Source organism: Leucoraja erinacea, chromosome 12 (assembly GCF_028641065.1).
Source record: "Leucoraja erinacea ecotype New England chromosome 12, Leri_hhj_1, whole genome shotgun sequence".
NCBI lineage: Eukaryota > Metazoa > Chordata > Chondrichthyes > Rajiformes > Rajidae > Leucoraja > Leucoraja erinaceus.
In genome coordinates, this window is record NC_073388.1 from 41,424,662 (window position 1) to 41,441,536 (window position 16,875).

Sequence of the window (16,875 nt, forward strand, 5' to 3'; positions counted from 1 at the left end):
AAGTCACTGGGAGCTCACTTGGGGTTAACTAGATCTTAATTGTGTACAAGGTAAACGCTGATTTGATTGGATAGCATGCTAAATAAAGCTTTTCACTTTACCTTGGTACATATGGCAATAAACCTTAAAGCAGTTTTAGGTTATTCGTGTGTCATACATCATAATCAAACTTTATTAGGCATGTACGTTTTGCAATATATGAGGAATTTGATGTGCCTTACAGTCATACCAATAAAAAGCAACAGAACACACAAAATACATTTTAATATAAACATCCACCACAGTGACTCCTCCACATTCCTCACTGTGATAGAAGGTAAAAAAAAAGTTCAATCTCTTCCCTTCTTTGTCCTCGAGCCTTCCGTCGGGGGGTCACGAGCTTTCCGTTGTCGGGGCGATCTTGGATCCCGTAGTCGGTGGTTGGGCCCTCCGTGTCAGGGCGATTAAGCTCCTGCATCGTGGGGAATCCCAGCTCCCTGCGCCGGGCGATCAGACCCTGGGTCGGGGCTGGTCGAATCTTCTGCGAGCTTCCCGACATCAGTCTCTACCCGAGACTGCGAGCTCCACGATGTTGGAATCCGTGTCGATCCAGACAAGGGATCACAGGCTCCATTGGTAAGTCTCGAGCAAGGCTGCCAGCTCCATGATGTTACGCCGCAGAGCGACCAGGGTTATGATCCAGTAAACAATCAGATCTCCGGCAAGGTAAGTGATTGAGAAAAATTTCCCCCCACATAAAACAAACCAGAGAACATTAACACAAACATTTTAATTTTAAAACATACTAAAAATAACAAAAAATATGAAAACACAGAGACGGTTTGCAAGGTTGCCATCATTGATGTCGCCACCCGGTGGTTACATGCAATTAAAAATGACTTTCCATATCAGAAAGGAAATAAATGTTTATGGATTGATGTTAATTTGGTCCTGAGAGATGCATCAGAATGAACTATGAGGGGAAAGGTGCTGCTATAAAGCTGAGAATTATATTCTGCTCTCTGTATCCTCCCTTTTTCTCTATTGTATTGTCGCATGTACCGAGGCACAGTGAAATTAATTTTTATATAAAGTCCAGGACAATTATCAGAACTAGAATTCAGTACAAGTGTACATAAACACATGTGTTGCAGGGTCGGCATGGCCAAGTGTAGCTGTTGTGTCATCACAGCTGCACGCCGCTCCCATCCACGTGCTCGGCCACTTGGAGCAGCGCCCCAGGCTGTTGCAGGGCTTCTAGTGGCCCACTCCATCGGGCCCATGCACACCCTCCCGCAGACGGTCTACTTACCAGCCCACCTGGTAGATTCCCAAGTCCCCGATTTGCGGCGGGCAAGCTGTGCCAAGCCGGTTCTGTACTGCGACGCGGGTCCAATGCTGCAGCGGGTGAGGCGGACCAGCCGGGCGAATCTCGTCTGTGGCAGGCGAGCTGGACCTGCCGGTGCGGTTCACAGTCTATGGGCCACGACGATCTCCGGATTATTCCCGTTGTCCTTGCTCTGCTGACGGAGGGCCTGGTCCTGAACGGCTCCACTCTGGCGACTGTGCCCGGCCCAGCATGGCTGCACAGTGCTCACTGGGAGCTCACCTGATGTTGACTAGATCTTATTTGTATTCAAGATATACTCTGATTTGGTTGGATAACATGCAAAATAAAGCTTTTCCTTTACCTTGGCACACGTGACAATACTAAACCTTAAATAAGTTTTAGGGTACTCGTGTTTCATGTAGAATATGAATATATATAAGAATGACTTTCAAGGCCTGAAAGGAACAAAGAGTTTACGGATTTAAGTTAATTTGTTCTCAAGAGAAATTGAAGGGAAAGGTGGTGCTATGAAGCTGGAAATTATATTCTGCAGGCACTCTATCCTCCCTTTTGTTCTCCATTGTAATGGAGTTTGACGATTGTATTGATACATTGTATCATTTGTTAGGATAGTGTGAAAACCGAATAAACCTCAACCGCGGTCCACAGCCAGGGACGACGCAGTTTTGTATGGGGAAGAAACTACAGGTGCTGGTTTACACCGAAGAAAGATACAAAATGCTAGAGTAACTCAGCACCTCTGGGCAGAAGATATGGGTGACCATTCGGGTCGAGACCCTTCTTTTAATCGCTAAGTGAATATGTTTTCTGTGTGAGGTGTGGAGACTCACATCGCGTAGCAAGCTCCGCTCCCAGCTGCTCCTCGCCTCAGACTGAGCGGCAACGGCCCCGCTCCGGGGACCAACTCCCTATTGGCCACGCCCCGCCGCCATGGCAACCGACCGGCCTGCCAGCCAACCCGCGGCCGCCTCTCACCCTGCCGGCGGAGGCCCGGCCCATCTTCACCGTGTTGGCGCCTCACATTGGTCCGACCGGCAGTCAATCACCTCTGGCGGGCCGGCAGCAACGCGCGCCATTTGGGAGCCTGAGGGAATAGATTTTATGTATTTATTATTTCTTCTTATCGCTCGCACGGCCAAAAAAGAAATATCTTACCCGGCAGGAGGAGGAGGAAGAGGAGGAGGGGAGGAGTGGCGAATTTTTTTTTTTTTTTGACGAGCGTCAAAAGAAAAACCCAACCCCGATTTTTAAAAGAAGGCTCGCGCACACGCGACCAACGACCAACGGTCGCCGTGCGAGAGCGCGCGGATCGCCGGCGGGGAGAAGGGAGCGCGCTCTCGTGTGTGGGGCGTTGGACAGATCGGGGGCGCGCTCGCCCCCCCTTCCCCTCCACAGTGGAGCTGGAGCGCGCGTCGGTCGGAAGCAGCGTTGTCGGGGGCGCGCCCGCGCGGCTCCCAGACTGCACCTGGCGCGGCCAAGATGGAGGATCTGATGGTGGAGGTGCGCGGCTCGAACGGAGCCTTCTACAAGGTAAGCGCGCCGGTCGCTGCCCCCTCGCTCCCCTTCCCATCTCATCCCCTCCCGCCGTCTCTACCATCTTCCTCCTCCCCCTTCCGCCCTCTGCTGCGGCCGGACCGCCGGGCGGATACGTTGGGCTCGGTGGGCGGTCAGGCTGGGCCCTCGGCTCCTTCTTGTCTACCCCTACACCTCCTCCGCCCCCTCACACGAAGGCCCTGCCCTGGGCAATGGGGATCACTCTCCCCCGTGTTGTGGCTACTCTTCGCCCCGCTGGCTGCCGACCAAGATCCCGTCCCCTTTGTATTTACACTCCGTTCCCAGGCGCCTCTTCATTGTCTGAACGTCTTGGAGATGCTCATTGTTTGTGTGTCGCGGGGAGTTCGACAGCGTGGCAACAGGCACTTCGGCCCAACTCGCCCACGCTGACCAACATGTCCCATCTGCATTAGTCCTACCTGCCTGCGTTTGGACCATATCTCTCTAAACCCATCCTATCCATGTATCAGTCTAAAGTCTATTAAATGATGTTATAATACCTGCCTCAACTACCTCCTCCAGCAGGCTCGTTCCATACACCCACAACCCTCTGAAAAATGTTGACTCTCAGGTTCCTATTAATTATTTTCCCCCTCACCTTAAACCTATGTCTGCTAGTTCTTTATTCCCCCATCCCTGGGTAAAAGAGTCTACTCGTTCATCCTATCTATACATCGTCATGAATTTTTACATCTATAATCGCCTGCTTGTCTCGGGCGGACACTGGCTGTCTGGAACCGCTCATCTGCATGTCTTGGGGGGGGGGGGGGCACAGGGAAACTGACCGTCCAGACAACTGCTGTCAGTGCAGCTTGTGCAGGACGTCCAGCCGTCCGTGCTTCTCGGGGGGGCTGCCGGCCATCTGCGTGTCTCGGGGTGAAGGCGGCGGATGTCTGCACATCTCGGGCAGGGCGTCCAGCCATCACCTCAAGGTGGTGGCCGTTTGTGCTTCGGGTGGACGTTGCTGGCCCTCTGCGTGTGTTGGGCGGGACATGGACTCTGACTGTCTTGTTGAGGGATTCTCGCCGTCTGTAAGTCACCGGGGGAGGAGGGGTGTCTTCACGTCTTGTTGGTAGGGGAGCGCCGCTGGCTGTCTTGGCAGACGCTGGCCATCTGCGCCCGAATCTGGGAAAGACGCATGGCGTCCGGGAAGCTGCTGGCAGCCTCCTATCCAAGTTTCAAGATTTGTGATTTTAGATCGCAAAAAGTGACCAAACAATGACAGTGAACTTATTTTTCCTTATCCTGTTAATTGGTGGTGTCTGAAATTTAGTTCAGAGGATATTACGGCATCGCAAACTGGTGTTTACTTTGAACAGATTCTGAGAGGTTTTATAAAGAGATGTACAAACATTTATTAAAGCAAGATGGATTTCCAAATCCATATTGGAAGGATGAATATCGTGAGATCATACATTGAAGATTGTTACATCCTGCAGATAATGGAAATCTGAAATAAAGTACCACTGGAAATGCTTGGCAAGTCAGACAGCATCTGAAGAGAGATAATGTCTCGGGTTGATGAATTTTCAGCAGTGGAACGGGATTCCTGTAATCATTTTAATGGCATTTTATTGTGCTTAAACTTTACCATTAGATTTGTTATTGTCACATGTGCCAAAGTGCAGTAAAAATCTTTTTGGTTTTGGTAAAAAAAGTTTTGCATACCTGTTCGGGATATAGTTCTCAGCATTGTAGAACATCAGTTGTAGTTTAAATTCCTGTGCATTTGTATAGTTGCCTTCAAATAAATATTGGGAGGTGGGGTGGGAGGTATATTGGTGTGGGGGGAGATATTTATTGGTTGTGCAATTCAGTGTGTTAAGTAGTGTTTATTATTTTTTTCTATTACGCCCATTCTTGGATTGTTGGCCTAGCGTTTGCCTCTGTTCCAAGCAAGGTGATTGATCATAAGTGCGGTTCCTACTTTAATCACCATGATTCAATGCATTGTTATGGAGCCCAAGTGGAATTAACTTAGTTTTATTTGACAAACTTATTACTAATAACAATGTGGAGGCCTTGAGTCTACTGTAAATTGACATTTATTTTGGATACTCTTTACTGTCAAGGCACAAATAACCATGTTAGTTTTCTGTTAAATTGGAAAATTCAATATTTATACCATTGTGTTGTAAGCTACCTAATCGGAATGTGAGTTGCTATTTCTCCAGTTTATATGTGGCTTCGGTTGAAAGGTTAAAATGGGAAGGGGAGTTAAAATGGTTGGCAACCAGGAAATCCAGCAGGCCAAGTGTTCGGCACAACTTTTGCCTCTGTGCTTGATCTCACCAATGTAACGGGAGACCACATTGGGAGTACTGAATGCAATACACGAGGTTGGAAAATTGCACATGAACTTCTGACCTACCTGGAAAAGCTGCTGGGATCCCTGGATGGTAATAAGATGGTGCAGGAACAGGTGTTGAATCACCTGCAGTTGCTAGGAAAGTAGCGGGAATGGAGCAGGTTGGTTGGGAGGAATGAGCGAACCAAGGAGTTGCAGAGCTACAGAATGGGGTGGGGTCCGGAAGAGTTGACTGGTGTCAGGGTCACGTTGAAATAATTCCAAATTTGCTGTGCCTTCAGCTGCCAAGGTTGAACTAATTTTCTCAATTCTGTTCTTGTTTTTCCATTTTTCCTTCTGATGTTCCTTAACTTGTTGCTAGTCAAGCTTTTGATAATCTAGCCTGACTTTTATTTGGACAAGTGTCAATATTTGTGAACTCGTGTTAATGGGTTACTTTCACTTTTGTTACAGACAAGTTTTTTTTTTCAGTGTTGTGATGGTAATGTACAATGTTGGAGATGTTCTCTTTTTGGATGAAGTGCTAAATCAAGGTCTGTCTGTTTATTCAGATTGTTGTACAAGTTCCCATTGCATTATTCGAAGAACAGGGAGTTCTTCTCGTACCTTGAACAATATTCCGTTCTCAACCAACAGGTTATCTACTTTATCTCCCTTATTATTTGTGGCACCTTGCTGTGTGGAAATTGCTAGCTGAAAAACAATCTTTGAAAGTTATTTATTGGCTGTGAAGTGTTGTGAGACACCCTAGGATTTTGAACAGCATCATGTCAATGCAACTTCCTTTTAGCTTGTATAAAAACATTGCACGTGGAAATGCTTGCATGCTCTACTTCAAAAAATTGAAATACACATAAAATTACTAATACCAAAACAGTGGACATGCAAAGCTGTTGGAGCAATAGCTGATCAGTTTAGTACTGAATGAAAAGAGATAGGAAAGCTGTGTTCAGAATTTTCATAGAGAAGCAGCTATGAGTTAACAGAAAAGCAGAACACTGAAATAGAATTGGATACTAAGTTGGACCATTGATAAGATAAAGAATGAAAGCAAACGCAGAAGTATCTAGACATTGTATGAAAACTGGAATGTTTCTTCCATTTAATTTATCATTGTTTTCAGTTAATTTGTAGCTTTTCATGGGAGGATATATTTGGAACCTTGTTCAGACAAATTTTGAAATGTCTTCTGTTGTTGCCTTTTAAACATTAAAGTGCTGCACGGTTTGCTTTTGTCTGCTGCCAATGTTGTTCAGTGTTTCAAAAGATCTTGCAGCATACAAAGGCATTTTGTCCATCATGCCTCTCTGGTAGAGCTACCCAGCCAGCCCCACCATCTTGCTTATTTTTTTAATCTTTACTACCCAACTAATTTTCACTCCTTACTTATCCAATTCCCGTTGGAAAATTACTCAGAATCTGCTTTCACTGTCCTCTTGGGAATTGTGTTCCAGATGACAACAATATGCTGTGTAGAAAAAATATTGTTCTTTGCTCGGTGTAAAGGGGGCCCATTTTGAAACTTTGGGTTAATTTATCGGCTGTTGAAGTGCTTGAGGTCTATTTGAACTTTTGAGTACATTGCATTATGGGCAATCATAAGAATGAGACTAGTGGACCAGGTTTAGTACCAATTGTCCAACCGTAATATCACTTCAAATGATGACACTTGTGAAATATAGACATAAGGAACTGCAGACGCTGATTTACAAAAAATACATAAAACATAAGTGCTGGAGTAATGCAGTGGGTCAGGTTGCATATATCGAGAACATGGATAGGCAACGTTTCGGGTCAGGACCCTTCTTCAGACTGATTGTGGGGGATGGGGAGAAAGCTGGAGGAAAGATGGCGAGACAGTCTGGCAAGTGATGGGTGGATACGGGTGAGAAGTGCTTTTGATTGACAAATGGTGGGACAAAGTGTTCAAGAAGGAACTGCAGATGCTGGAAGATCGAAGGTACACAAAAATGCTGGAGAAACTCAGTGGGTGCAGCAGCATCTATGGAGCGAAGGAAATAGGCGACTTTTCGGGCCGAAACCCTTCTTCAGACAAAGGTCAGAGATGAAAATACACAATGTGTAAGATAAGAAGATAAGGATAAAAGATGCGGAACTGGTGGAAGGAGAATGAGGGGTGAGGAAAAAGTGGGATGTTTGTCAGTTAGTTACCCAAAATTGGGGAATTCAATGTTCGTACCATTAAGCTGTAACTACCCCACAGAACGCGAGGTGCTGTTCCTCCAGTCTGTGTGTGGCCTTACTCTGACAGTGGAGGAGGAGGAGGTCCAGGACAGAAAGGCCAGTATGAAAATGGAAGTTAAAATGGTCAACAACTTGAAGATCCAAAAAGTCTTGTTCGACCGAGTGCAAATATATGGCGATAAGGTTGCCTAATCTACGCTTGGTCTCCCTGATGTAAAGGAAGCCACATCAGGAGTGCCGAATGCAGTAGATGAGGTTAGAAAAGTGCATGTGAAAATCTGATGTATGACAATGAAAATCGAGCTGGGATTATTTTTAAGAGTGAAACAATTTTCCTTTTATTGGGATTTGCTGGATGAATTAATATTGGCCAATAACTCGCCACTATTGTCCAGCAAACCTACAAATTGGCTATTCTCTTTGCTGACTATTTGGACGTATCACTATGATGCATTACAGCACAAAGGCAAGGACCATTTTGTCCCCCTTTGATATGGATGAGCCTTCCTTATTGTTCTGATTTCTATTTCCTGCTGGCCAGATTATCTGTTGATCGTTGGGTGTGTAAGGTAATGAGAATTGGCCCATGCGGAACTCAAAAATCATTACCAAAAAATTTGAAATGCAGGATAAAATTTACTCACAGATTTTTCTTATAAACAAATAAATTAAAATTTCGTTTTTCAACCTTGTTTCTTGACACGCTCAGGTGACACTACCTCGCAATACAGAAAATTGCGTTCTAAACGGACCATTTTCTGGGAAAAGAGCCTCAGTAATGCGGAGGGTTGCCTGTACAATGAAAATATGAATTTAGATATGCTTACTCTGGCACTGATATTTATTTAATTACAGGATATGCTAACATTTATTGCCCTCACCCCAGATGCCCCAAAGGGGTGACACAGTGATGCAGCGATAGAGTTGATGCCTTACAGTGCCAGAGACCCATGTTTGATCCTGACTACGGATGCTGGCTATTCGGAATTTGTAGCACCCGCATGGGTTTTCTCCAGGTGCTCTGGTTTCTTCCCATGCTCCAAAGATGTACAGGTTTATAGGTTAATTGGCTTCTTCAAATTGTCCCTAGTGTGTATGATAGTGCTAGTGTATGGGGTGATCGCTTGTCGGCGCATACCTAGTGGGCTGAAGGACCTGTTTCTGCGTAGTACCTCCTAAGTCTAAACTGAAGAAGCACTGGAAAGTCAAACTGCTAATTTTATTAGTCTGAATGATTAAGAATATCAAATTTTTCCCTGAAGTATATTAAATTATTTTTGTCTCCATTTCAGTAGCTTCATTGTTCCCATCATTTTATTACCTTTTTACGATCTTGGATTTATAAAAATTACTCAAATTTTTAAATTTTCTATCTGCCATGGTGAAATTTGTACTCATTGTCTTTAGGTCAACTGGATTCTGGCTCATGGTGGAGTGACTTCTGTGCAACAAAACCTTTACTTCTGATAAAATGGAAGAGCAAATTATGGTAGTCATATTGTTGAATCAGCCATTTGACCCTGTGACATGGGATTTGATCTGGAAAACATTTCTGCCATTTTTGGAAATCAAATTTACTTTGCAGCTTGGTAATCAATATAATTAGTTTGTTCAGTGCAATCTTGGTTGGCTATTCTGAATATTCTGGCTTAAGATTGGAATATCAAATGCTTGATTGAGTTTCATTGGTGCAAAATATTTTTTTTCATGCTTTTTTGCCAAATTTATGCTGAATTCCCATTTTTCACTAATTTTGCAGAATCAAATAGTGAAGAAATAGATTTTGGTGTATCTTCCATCTAGTCTTTTTACTGTTTGTGACTTTTCTTTGGTCAAATTTTCGATTTCAAGACTTACAGCATATTTCTTTTTCTTATAAATCAAATCCAATAAATCATACCTTGATATCCACTTAAAGTTTTGCAGGAACAAGAAACTGCAGATGCTGATTTTTTAAAAAAAATTTAAAGGCACAAAGTACTAGAATAAATAGAGCAGGTCAGACAACATCCCTGGATATCATGCTTTGATGTTGGATGGATGATTGGGGGATGTTGGAGGGATGGATGGAGAGAGAGCTAACCCACCTCAATCAAAGAAGGGTCCCGACCCGAAACGTCAGCAATCCATGTTCTCCAGGGATGCTGCCTGACCATTGAGTTGCTCAAGTTTTTTTAGGTATTGCTATTTATATGTTTTTATTTTTGCTACATGTAAATTATCCTTCCACGTTTTCTGAAACTATTAACTGGCATTTACATTTACATTTTTCCAAAGATTCATGTGAAGAATGATAAAAGCCTACAGCATAGCCACAGGCTCTTTCAACACTCCTCATCCATTTCACATGTAATGCCTTCCTACACTAATTGCTTTTCCTCTATTAGAACTGTAACCCTGTATGCCTTTCCAATCCATGTACCTTTTAAACTTTTGTAATTGTATCTGACTCTGGTGGCCTCTGGTGGCTCATTCCAGGTATTCACCACGTGCTGTAGAAAACCTATCCTGCAGATCTCCTTTAAATTTCTCCCCTCTCCACCCGAAACGTCAACTATTCCTTTTCTCCAGAGATGCTGCCTGACCAACTGAATTATCCTTCCTCTATTGTGACAACCAGAACAGTACATAATAGTGTGGTATTAGCAACATTTTGTACAATTACATCATGGCATCCCAATTCTTAAACTATAAGGCCAAACCAAAATATTAAATGTTTTTTACATTACCCTATCCACCTATGCCGCCACTTTCAGGGAGTCATGGACTTGTTTCCATGCTCAATGCCATGTACTCAGTGTCTCCTACCAGAAATTGCTCTTCTTGGGTGCATTATCTCAACCTTTGTCTGGATTAACTTCCACCTGTCAAAACTCTTCCCAACTTTCCAGCTGATTTGTGTCTTGCTGTGTTAGACAACCTTCTTCGCTATCTAAATTAAACCGATTTTTGTGTTGTCTACATAATGTCATACTACTTCCTACATACTACACCCTCATTCAATTGTTTATATATCTCACTAGCAACAAATTCCAAAGATGTCCTGGTTTGTAGGTTAATTGGCTTCTGTAAATTGTCCCCAGTGTCTAGGATAGAACTAGTTGTACGGGTGTACACACAAATGCTGGAGAAACTCAGCGGGTGCAGCAGCATCTATGGAGCGAAGGAGATAGGCAACGTTTCGGGCCGAAACCCTTCTTCAGACTTAGTTGTACGGGTGATTGTGGTTGGCGTGGACTTGGTGAGCCATGGTCGCTGTTTCCACGCTATCTCAAAAAACGAAAACTAAATGTAGCACAGATCCATGTAGTACACCACACGTTAGAGTTTTTCATGTCAGGAAAAACACAAAAATTCTCTGCTTTCTGTCACCCTACCAATTCTAGAGCCACTTTGCCACCAAGCTACAGATCCCTTGCGTATTAACTTTCTGTAATGGTCTACCTTATCAAAAACTTTTCTAAAGTGCATACAAATCAAAAAACTAGATGAATGCAGAATGGTGTAAAATTTGCACCTTATCAATGGTTATATCAATCAAAGTTCTAACATTTGTTAAGTGGCTGGAAGCTAAATGGTTCTTACAATACTCCAAGGCTTTTACACGTCATCCGCCCCACCAAAACTATTGAGGATTTATTCTTAATCCTAACACTTAGCGTGTCCATGCTGCCCTGTCTTTTGTAAATTGGATAGTTATCCATTTAGGCAAGAAGTGTTCAGCATCATCTTCCTTCTGAGGCATGATCTTGGGGGTTAATGACACTTGTTTTGTGTCAGATTTGAATTCTGAGCTGATTACGTGGGATCTGTAGACTGTGCCACATGTACTTGATGGGGTAAGTGTGTCGTTGCCGAAGTTATGCTGTCTGCCCTCTGCCTCCATGTGATCCCATGGTAGAAAGCAGTGTTGTTCACGGCCTTTCCAGATGCTGTTATTCCATTGTGTGGTTTTGGTGATGACGTTGCATTTTCTTCAAGAAGACTTTCGGAGCAGCCTGAAGCATTTTCTCTTTCCGCCTAATTACCTCATGATGGAGTTGCAAATGGAGTGCTTTTTCAAGAATCTAGTGGCCATGCCATGTACCGGACATAAGAGTTGATAAAGATGCTGGGCACATAACACTGAAGAGTGCAGCACTAACAAAGAGGACTATGAAGAGCTGGTATGGGGAGTCAGAGGAGTGGTTATGAGACTGCTTTGGATGAGGCCATGTTCAAAGATTTCTCAGCAGTTTAAATAAATAAGCCACATTTGTCACTGACTTCATTTACAAAAAAAATGAATGGATGAACATGTGCGTACAAAAACATTCCTCAGCCAGAACCCCTTGATGAACCACAGTCAGAATTGGCCGACGGCTAAATCTGGGGTGTTGAGAATAGTGATTCAGAGTCATACAAGCCATACCGGGACAACACATAGTGGTGGAGCGCCAGACACTCTGGTTTGATCCCGACTACGAGTGCTGTCTATGGAGTTTGTACGTTCTCCCCGTGACCGCATAGGCTTTCTCCGGGAACATAAAGCTGTTGACAGTTGCTCTTTTCATTGGGTGGTTTTAGAAGTATGCTTTTAAGAATAACTAAAAGGAATTTCTTCACACTTATGGGTGTTTATCATGCTTTGGTAGTGTTGTATGTGCTGTTGTACATATCTACTCGGGTTATTAGGAGACAACAGATGCTGGAACCTTGGTCAAAACACAAACTGCTGGAGGAACTCGGCGGGTCAGACAGCATCTGTGGATTAATTGAAATGTGCAGAATCTGAGGAAGGGCCCGACCCAAAGCATGGCCTGTCTATTCCCTCCAGCTCTTTGTATTATGCTCTTTCCTGGGTAACTTTAATATAATCAACACACTATTAAGCTGTCATCTGAATGTTGCAATGGTGCTTGATCGCTAACGATATTTACTAATCATGGTAACCCTCATGATAAACTGCACAAACTTCATCGATGCCCTTTATTTTGTGTTCAATATTTTTAAATCTCTTACAGGCATTTGTGAAGGATGTGCATGAAGAAGCTTTGACTGTGGCTTTCGAGAACAAGTAAGTCTTTGTTTTGTAAGATATTTCCTGTACATCAGATCTGCTTGGAAAGGATGTGAAATTTTTATGAAATGTCAAAATGAAAACTGCATGAATGCTTTATTATTATTCTTTGGTCAGATTACAAGTAATGGTAATTTACAGGATAAGAATACATTTGATTGTTTATTGGACTGTTTTCCACTTTTTATGTACTGAAGCATTGTCAGCTTTGAGTATCTTCTCGAAGAATCAATCTTCACCACATAATCATAATGCTCAACAGCAGCAGTACCTGATTCACTGCTGATCGCATTACTTTTCTTAACTGGTATCAGCACATAATTCCAACCCCTGGTGACTATTGCTGATAGCAGTAAAGGGCTTTGTTTTTCTCCATGGATTTGGGGTAAATAGGTTGGAGTGAGGAATGTTCTTTGACCAATTACAGCCTTGATAAACCTGGAACAATAAATAGTGGAATCTCTTAGCACTTTATAACGCATCTTCAAAGAAACAGTAAATATTTCAGGTCAATGAACTTCATCAGAAAAAAAATAGAGCTGTGTTCTGGTGTAAAGTCATCAATTTGAAATGTTAACTCTTCGTGGATACAACAGGAGTATTTCTTGCATTTCTGTTTCTATTTCAGATTTGCAACATCTTTGATTATATTGCTTTCAGATTGGTGGTATAATTTAGTCCAGGTCAAGAACATGTTATGGTATTTCTCTGTGTTCCAACTAGATCACATATTGGGCCTTGTGGGAAGCCTCTTAGTTTAGTTTATGATACAGCATGGAAACGGGTCCTTCGGCTCACTTGACCATCAATCATCCGTTCTATGTTATCTCACATACTTGGGTCAATTTACAGAGGCCAATTAACCTATAAACCTACACTTCTTTGGGATGTGGAAACCAACCTGATGGTTGATGTGGGAAAGCACCCTGGCGTTTTAAGTAGCACCTTCAAATATGAACTTTGTGTAAACTTGAAGTCCTCTATTTATCTAAAGATTCTTTGATGGGCAACAGCTCACTGACAATTAGTTATTTAGATGCCCTTGGAGCTGGTTGTGGTCTATGCAATTTATCATTATCTCTAGATTTTTGTTCCGACCCGAAGTATCTTTTGAACTGAGGTATCTTTTTTAATTTGGTATCAAGTTACCGAAGTACCCTTCCTTATCAGGAAAACGCTACCAGAAAAAAAGTTTGATAGTCCTGTCATTAGCTCTGGAGATGGGGTGATCATCTAATTTAACAAGCAGCAGTCTACATAGCCCTCCATGATGTTTGGGACAGACCCATCATTCATTTATTTGCCTCTGTACTCCACAATTTGAGATTTGTAATAGATAAAAATCACATGTGGTTACAGTGCACGTTGTCTGATTTTATTAAAGGCCATTTTTATACATTTTGTTTTCACCATGCAGAAATTACAGCTGTGTTTATACATAGTCTCCCCCATCCCCATTTCAGGGTACTATAATGATTGGGACACATGGCTTCACAGATGTTTGTAATTGCTCAGGTGTTTTTAATTGCCTCCTTAATGTAGGTATAAGAGAGCTCTCAGCACCTAGTCTTTCGGCCAGTCTTTCCATCACCTTTGTAAACTTTTATTGCTGTTTATCAACATGCGGTCCAAAGTTGTGCCAATGAAAGTCAAATAAGCCGTTATGAGACTGAGAAGCAAGAGTAAAACTGTTAGCGACGTCAGCCAAACCGTAGGCTTACCAAAATCAACTGTCTGTAACATCAGAAAGAAGAAAGAGAGCACTGGTTAGCTTACTAATCATAAAGGGACTGGCAGGACAAGGGAGACCTCCACAGCTGATTACAGAAGAATTCTCTCTTTAATAAAGAAAATTCCCCAAACATGTCCGACAGATCAGAAACACTCTTCAGGAGTCGGGTGTGGATTTGTCAATGACCACTGCCTGCAGAAGAATTCATGAACAAAATTACAGAGGCTACGCTGCAAGATGCAAACCACTGGTTAGCTACAAAAATAGGATGGCCCGGTTACAGTTTGCCAAGAAGTGCTTAAAAGAGCAACCACAATTCTTGACAAAGGTCTTGTGGCCAGATGAGACGAAGATTAACTTGTATGCGAGTGATGGCAAGAGCAAAATATAGAGGAGGGAAGGAACTGCCCAAGATCCAAAGCATACCACTTTGTCTGTGAAACATGATGATGTGGGTGTTATGGCCTCGGCATAAGGTACTGAAGCTGCTGAAGGTACTGGCTCACTTATCTTCATTGATGATTCATCTGCTGATGGTAGTAGCATAATGAATTCTGAAGTGTATAAACACCTATCTGCTTAAGTTCAACCAAATGCCTCTAAACTCATTGGCAGGCAGTTCATTCTTCAGCAAGACAATGATCCCAAACATACTGCTAAAGCAACAAAGGAGTTTTTCAAAGCTAAAAAATGGTCAATCCTTGAGTGGCCAAGTCAATCACCTGATCTGAACCCCATTGAGCATGTTTTTTATACACTGAAGGGTACTAGCCCCCAAAACAAGCATAAGCTAAAGATGGCTGTCAGAGTATCATCAGAGAAGACACCCAGCAACTGGTGATGTCCATGAATCGCAGACTTCAAGCAGTCGTTGCATGCAAAGGATATGCAACAAAATAGTAAACATGACTACTTTCATTTATATTATATTTCTGTGTCCCAAACATTATGGTGCCCTGTAATGGGGGGGGGGGGGGGGGCATGTATAAACACAGCTGTAATTTCTACCTGGTGAAACCAACATGTATAAAAATGGCCTTTATTAAAATCTGACAATGTGCACTTTACAATGACAGTGCAGTGATGAAAATTGTTCCTCATCCCTTATCCAAACTAACTGAGTAGTGTTGGATTATACTCATTATATAATTGTCAGATAAGACCTCCATCTGCACAGCCACAATGACTTTACCAATTAGTCCAAATGCGAGTAAATCCTGTGCAAGTTTTCTAGAATAATTTATTTAACAGCGATGTAAGGTCACAGGCCTGTAATTTCCTGGTTTGTCCCAGTTGCCCTTCTTAAACAAATGGATAATATTGGTTTATGTCCCTTTTACAAATGTGTAAGTCTCATAATTAGCTCTTTCAAATTCTTATTTCAGCTGGCAACCTGAAAGACAAATCCCTTTCCACGATGTACGATTTCCACCACCAGCAGACTATCACAAAGATATTAACGAAGGTGATGATGTTGAGGTATGTGATTATTTATGAAGATAATGTGTGGTATGGTGTTGATGCATCTAAAGGTTATTGTGGGGTGCTGTCATGATGTTTACTTTATTATAATGAAATGTGATTCACCTGAAAAGTTCATTTTGTTTATCTTTCCACACCTGTTTAACCAAAAGAAAGGAAATATAAAATGCTTAATCTGTTTAAGGGCCTGACCACCTAATTTAATACATTTTATTGTTTAAGCTTGAGTAATCTTATTCGAAATTTCAAAATTCAAAAAATGTAATTGTGTTGTTAAGTTGCTGGAACCGATGTATACTGTCACAAAACATGTAGGAAGCGGAGTTGTGGTAGAGGGTTGTTTTTCATGCTGGAGGCCTGTAATAAGTGGTGTATCACAGGGTCCCATTGTAAGTTGGCAGGCCCTAGGGAGTGTTATAGAACTGACCCAAGGGTCCAGGTTTAAAGTTACATGAAGGTGGCAATACAGCCGGACAGAATATTTTTAGCGCCTTTTTCTTCATCAGTCGGGGAATTGAGTTTGGGATTGAGATGTTGTGTGAGGGTAAAACGATGCATGATGTTACACATGCCACATAAGTGTCAATACCGTCTAAAAAGGTCAATTGGGACATGTTAGGAAGTCATGTTACAGCTGTACAAGATGTTGGCAAGGCCACATTTGGATTACTATGTGCTGTTCTGGTCACTGCTATAAAAAGGAAGACATTAAACTCCAATGGGAGCAAAAACGATTATCAAGTATGTTATCTGATCTGGGGCGATAAATGAGAGGTTTTTATATGCTGTGTCTTTTTCCCCTGGAGCATGAGAGGCCAAGGAATGGCCTTAGATGTATACAGGATCATGAGGATCATAGATAAAGTGAACTAGGCATGTCTTTCCGCCAGTGAGAGATTCTAAAGGCATAGGGCATGTGTTTAAGATGAAAGGAAAGATTTGAGTGGAACCCGAGGAGTAGCTTTTCACACTGTGGTGGGTACATGGAGAGAGCTGCCAGTGAAAGCCGTAGAGCAGGGGGGTTCCCAACCTTTTTAATCTCAATCCCGAACCCGGACTCTGGATTGAAGCCGCCGAACTCGCAGTCCTTTGGTTGACGCCCGCTGCTGGGCCCCCTCCTCTTCCCCCCCCCCCCCCCCCCCCCTTCCCCCCCCCCTCTCTCTCCCCCCCCCCCCTCTCCCCCCCCCCCCCCCCCCCCCCCCCCC

The 16,875-nt window shown here is 43.0% G+C and overlaps 1 protein-coding gene across 3 annotated transcripts in view; it reads left to right on the forward strand.

The window, feature by feature from the left end:
• Window positions 1-2,460: 2,460 nt before the first annotated feature.
• fmr1 (fragile X messenger ribonucleoprotein 1) overlaps window positions 2,461-16,875 on the forward strand; it is a 59,358-nt gene continuing 44,943 nt past the window's right edge. The window contains exons 1-3 of one of the 3 annotated variants that reach the window (XM_055643995.1): window positions 2,461-2,860; window positions 12,401-12,453; window positions 15,574-15,667. In XM_055643995.1, coding sequence (XP_055499970.1) covers window positions 2,810-2,860; window positions 12,401-12,453; window positions 15,574-15,667 — 198 coding nt within the window. In that variant the 5' untranslated portion in view covers window positions 2,461-2,809. The remainder of the gene's footprint in view (window positions 2,861-12,400; window positions 12,454-15,573; window positions 15,668-16,875) is intronic. The other 2 variants (XM_055643994.1, XM_055643992.1) reach the window with 2 other exon arrangements.